This window comes from Pteropus vampyrus, unplaced genomic scaffold (genome assembly GCF_000151845.1).
Source record: "Pteropus vampyrus isolate Shadow unplaced genomic scaffold, Pvam_2.0 Scaffold236, whole genome shotgun sequence".
Classification (NCBI taxonomy): domain Eukaryota; kingdom Metazoa; phylum Chordata; class Mammalia; order Chiroptera; family Pteropodidae; genus Pteropus; species Pteropus vampyrus.
In genome coordinates, this window is record NW_011889017.1 from 758112 (window position 1) to 764111 (window position 6000).

The 6000-nt window shown below is 35.8% G+C and overlaps 1 protein-coding gene across 1 annotated transcript in view; it reads left to right on the forward strand.

Annotated features, from left to right (window-relative positions):
• The window catches only part of MYO16 (myosin XVI), a 494098-nt gene that overhangs the window by 106939 nt on the left and 381159 nt on the right, over positions 1-6000 (forward strand). The window contains exon 3 of the mRNA XM_023519764.1: positions 1721-1791. Coding sequence (XP_023375532.1) covers positions 1721-1791 — 71 coding nt within the window. The remainder of the gene's footprint in view (positions 1-1720; positions 1792-6000) is intronic.

A 6000-nucleotide genomic window follows, 5' to 3' on the forward strand; every position in this document is an offset into this window, starting at 1 on the left:
CCCATAGTCATGATTTTTGTCTCCTTGATGTTCAGATGCAGTCCTGCTTCGTTCTTTCTTTCACTTTCATGAGAAGTTGTTCCAAATCATTGCTACTTTTCACTAGTAAGATGATATCATTAACATACCTTAAGTTACTGATATTTCTTTCAAGGGCTTACTTTTCAAGGACCTTTCCTTCCTGAATTTTTCTCCTAATGGCAGAGAAAGGAGACACTCAAGTCAGCAAGTGGATGGCACCTTGTGATTTCAGATTATGGCTGATTCTGTAACCTGAGGAAATTTTTGTAACAAACTACCGACATTAGGAGAACTTAGTTTCTGAAAAGAATTAAATTCTTAAGTGAAGGAAGACTATCACCGAAGGAAAGTCACTCAGGCAGATGTGAGCATTCTTCTCTTTAGGAACTGCTTTCTGGGGAACTGGAGTGAACAGGTACAAGATCAAAGCGTCTAGGTCAAGTGTTACCATTAGTCAGATGGAACACAGATATGTCTGACTTCCCGGGGAAGGGAGATTTGAATAAAAGGCGCTCTAGTTTTAAGATAGGCAGTAAGGCGGACACAGTGGTCTGCGTGTGGACTGTCTCTACTGTCACCACATTACCTTCATGTTTCCTCGAGGGGCTGATCTGCTTCCCTCTTCACATCCACTGAACACATTATTGAAGAGATGGCCTTCACGGAGAGGAAACTGCAGAGATGACTACGTCTGCCAAGATCCAAGACATGTTCTGTGGTATGCAGTTAGAACTGGGGAAGATGGTAACAGTCTAGATATTGGGGCACATACAAGGTTTGAGGTACCATAGAAAAGAAGGTGCGTTCAGATAATATTCCAAGTGACAGAGAAAATTAAAGGAAAGGCTATGCTTAGGTAGGCATGAGTTTGAAATAAAAGAGTACCTGTTGCTTCAGTTTTATTTTTGTGGCAAATGCATTTATGGATTTTTATTAAAATTATGATACTGCTATTAAGAGAAACCATTACAAAACTTTGGGTAATTGTTGAGCCTCTTTAAGGCTGGTCTTGTAGCCCATTAAGAGGCAGAAAATGTAATACTGTCAATCTCCCAAAATGTCTGTGTCGTTCTATGTACCTACCAATTCACCTTTGCTGTTCAAATGTAAACATAGGTCACTTTCTAGCTGTGCATTTATTCTAAAAATTGGCATATGTTTTTATCTATTTGACATTAGTAATTTAGGTATAAAAGGTTTTTTTTTCCCATAATGGTTTGTGAGACTGGTGTAAGCACAGCCAAGGGGGGAATTTCATGAATGGAAGTTTAATGTGCAAAGTGTAAATTTCATTGTTTTAAGCCAATGGGCCCTAATGTGTTTAAAAACTAAAAATTAAGGGAATTAATACCTATGTGAGCCTAGGAAATTATTTCTTTTTATTTATTGATTTAGTTCTATATAAGATATGTAAACTAGGTACTTTGAAATAATAAACTGTAAAAATTTGTTCCCCTTTTTGCATAATTTGCATGGCTGTAATAGGTAATCATGTTGACAAACCAAGGAATAAGTTTCAGTGTGAAAAGAAATGCTGTCGGTCGTAAATACATGAAATGAGGTCAAATAGTGATTAATGTGTCGTCTTTGGCTTTCATGGCTGTTTGCATTTTAGATATTAATGAAATGCTACAACATTCAATTCAGAGTGTGGAAGAAAGATGTGCTGTAATTCCCTTCTCCTCTTTCATTTTTTCAGCACTTCTACTCCTGAAGGAGGGGGCAGACCCCCACACTCCCGTTTCCTCAGGAGGGTCCTTGCTCCATCTGGTAAGAACTGTGAAGACCAATGCAAATGTGGGTAACACTAAGGAAAAGGAGAATCAGTTATGGGCTCAAAATTCAGTAGCAAAATGTACATCTGACCAATGATCAGAAAAATGATGTGTTTCAAATCAAGAAGCCTGGATAATAAATTTATATTTCTTAATTACTCGCATTATAGTTTGTAAATAATCTTTCGCAAATGGAGTTAGAATCTCTGCCTTAAAGAAGATGCTTTTGAAAATGAATAGTATTCAACAAATAAGCAAGGCAATGTTGTGTCAATTATAGAGTAAGAGACAATCATCCTCTCTTTTACATGTATAAGTTGTCTTTTATCGCTCCAATGAACTTTATATATACTCTGCTTGTGGTCCACCTCATATAAATGTAAATAAAACTTACCTAGATTCTTTCAGAAACAAAATGAGAAGATGAAAGTGATAAGGTAGATGGAAACATGTTATTAACTTTCGATCCAATGCAAATATATTGCGTTTTTATACTATTAGACGTAGGTTGTGAGACTAAGATGAAGGGGAAGATGGAACTGAAATACATATAGGAAAACCTGATGTCGGCTGAAGGAACATAGGCTCAGCGCTGAGTCTCCTTTTCCTGGGGTTACTGAGTAAATATAAACAAATGAAAAATTGCGGGTTGCCAGAGAGACAAAATTACAGGGCTTCGAAATGACTTAGATACTGAAAAAAGTAATTTAGTCATCTAAAATGACAAGTGTGAGTAGGTTGCTCTGCGGTTTGCCCTACCTTTCAGGCATCCCACATTAGGAAGCCTGATGCTTTATCAGCACCGAAGCTCTAATTATATATTCTTAGATTAACGTCTTTGAGAAAAAGGCAGCATTTGTTTGTGTGAGTCATCCAGAATAAACTGTGGAAATTGTTGTAATTTCTGAGTTTCAATTATTTAACTCAGTTATTATTCCTTGAATATCTGATTCAGTGTCAATTTCTGTAGGAGATTTTTCTTACAAATGCCACAAGAACTTTTATGTTGGGGATGAACAATATCCGCCTTATTACTGATTGATATTTGTGAAACATAAGGTTTTTAAGAAAGGGTTAATATTTTTTGGCAAAAAAAATGTTTAGTTTTATTTTTGTAATAAATTTTCAACAAATACATCTGAATGTGTCTGTTTACGTACCCTACATTAAATAATTCAGGTATCAAACCTAAGGCAGGTGTCAGGTACTATTATAGATGGAAAGGAAATAATAACAAGTAACAATATGAGCACTCCAGGAATTTCATCTCATCAGGACAGTGTAGATAGAAACTCAGATTTAACTCTTTAAGAAAAGTATGATATTTATGGAGTTGGAAACAGGATCACATAAGCTTTTCTAAACCGCTATCCAGGGTTTTATGTCATGGCCTTTAATAAATGAGGTATTGAGAAGGAGCTCCTATTGGGAATAAAACCCACTTGAATGGAGTGTGAAATGCAAATTCCTTTAATTTGGTCCTTTGACAGCAGCAGACCATAGTGAAGCTTAAGTGAAATACATTAGAAATAGGAATTTTTTTTTTTCCTGGTGAATTCTAGTTTTAACACAAGTACAGTGGTTTAAGCAGTGGAATTCCATGCAGCTATTAAAAATATGGAGCATCATGGGTTAAAAAAACAAATGGACACTGAACAGTTTCTGCATAGTGAAGGAAATCATCAACAAAGTGAGGAGACAACCTACTGAATGGGAGAAGTTATTTGCAAAGGATATATCCACTAAGGAGTTAATAGCAAAAATATATAAGGGATTCGTACAATTCAATATCAAAAAATTCAATTAAAAATATGCAGAAGACCTGAATAAACATTTCTCCAAAGAGGACATACAGGTGACCAATAGAAATATGAAAAGATATTCAACATCACTAATCTTTAGGAAATGCATATCAAAATCACAATGAGATACCAACTCACATCTGTCAGGATGGTTATCATCAAAAAGCCAACAACTAACAAGTGTTGATGAAGACACGGAAAAAAGGAAGCTGTGGCACACTGTTGGTTACACTATAAATTGATGCAACCACTATAGAAAACAGTATGGAGATTTCTCAAAATTTTAAAATTAGAATTTTAATTAGTAACTACTAGTTAATATGGAACTGCCACATGACTCAGCAATTCTACTTCTGGGTGTTTATTTGAAGAAAGTGAAAACACTAATTTGAAAGAGACATATGCACCCCTATGTTCATTGCAGCATTATTTACAATAGCCAAGATATGGAAGCAACCTAGGTGTTCATCAATAGATGAATGGATAAAAAAGATTTGGTATATATGTACAACGGAATATTACTCAGTTAAAAAAGAAAGAATGAAATTTCATCCTTTGCGACGTGGATGGACCAAGAGTATATTTATTATGCTAAGTGAAATAAGTCAGAGAAAGACAAATACCATATGATTTCTCTCATGTGGAACCTAAAAACAACAAAGTGAATAAACAAAACAAAACAGAAACAGACTCATAGATACATAGGAAAAACTGATATTTGCTAAAAGAGAGGGGTGAGTGATGAGTGAAAAAGAGGTACAAACTTCCAGTTATAAAGTAAATAAGCCATTGGGATTTAGTGTACAGTATAAGGAGTATGATAATATAGTAATTTTTCACCCTGATGAATGGTTACTAGACTTACTGCGGTGATCACACTATAAGATATATAAATCTTGAATCACTATGTAGTACAACTAAAATTAATCTTGTATGCCAATTATACTTTAATAAAACATTTTAAAAAATAATTGAGCTATGATAGATATGCAGATACATCCAAGACATATTGGTAAACATCAAAAGCACGTTAGAGAATAGTATATATAGTACACAATCAGATTGATGAGGGAGCAAGGGATGAAGATACGTACATACATACATACATACATACATTTTCATCAGCAGAGAAAATCTTAAAGACTAGATAAGAAATTTTAACAGTGACTCAGGTTGGGGGAAGCAGACAAGGTCTTTCATTTTTACTCTTTCCTTTTATATAATGCTTGAACTTTAAAAATAATAACCATGTGTGTTCCATATCATAAAAGAAGTTAAAAGAAAAATAGGACTGTTTTTATTAGGAACTTACATTCTACATGTTTTAATCACTTTCCAACTCTTATGAGAAATCTGATGCTCTTAACAAGGATGATCTTGGGCTTTACTCTACATTTCTCTAAAGTCTCAGGAACTCTAAGAAGCAGATATAATAAGCAACTTACTGTAGTAGAGGAAGTTTAACAGCTTAATATCTTTAAAGTTGAGTATATATTGTATTTTGAAAAGAGGTAGAATACTAGGACTCTAGAGAAAAATGTCTAAATAAATGTCTTTTTATAAAGATGGTCTAAATGTTAACAAGAATAGTATGTGAAAGTTGTCCGCACTTTGCCCTGACCACCCACGCCAGAGCATCCGAGCATCGACCTGTAGCTCCACCCTCCTTTGCCTTCCCATAAGAAAAGGACAAAAACTGCAAGGGTAAATTCTGGTGAGAAAATTAATCATAGCAGAGAGAGATATGCCCTATACGAGGCTGTTCCTGGGAAATTCCTTGGCGGATGTGTAGTGGAGAGGGGCGTGAACACAGAACAGTGCAGCAAGAAGCAGAGAGACAAAGGCACAGAGTGGAAGCAAAGGGATGATGTCAATGAGAGAAAGAATAATGTGTGGACTTCAGGGAACCTGGAAGGTAGATTGATTAAGAGGCTTGGCATCTCAGGGTTGGCTTTCTGGGCAGGTGGTCCATATAATCACATAGGGCTTTGTGCGTAGAAGGGTCCATGCTTGGTTGTATGCTCTGCTGTCACCATTTTGAAATTCTTAATTTTTGAATAGGAGATCCCATACTTTCATTCTGTACTGAGTCCCACAAATTATGTAGCTAGTCCTTATCGGCACTTTGAGAGGTAGAGGACAGTGACAGGAAGATCTGGAAGACTTGGCTCCATGCTGCAAGTGCAGATAACTGGTGGTGTCAAAGTCCTGTTGAGGGTGACAAAGTGGTGGTTAAGCCATGTTCCTGGTGCTATAAAGTGCCACCAAAACTGAGCTACAATTTGGTTGAAGTCATGAATAACCTGAATTGGGAGGAAAATTTGCTAGCTTGAAGAAAATTCTTTTTAGGGAGAATTAGGTTTCCCGTCTAACAATAATATTGTAAGATTATTGTAAAAGGG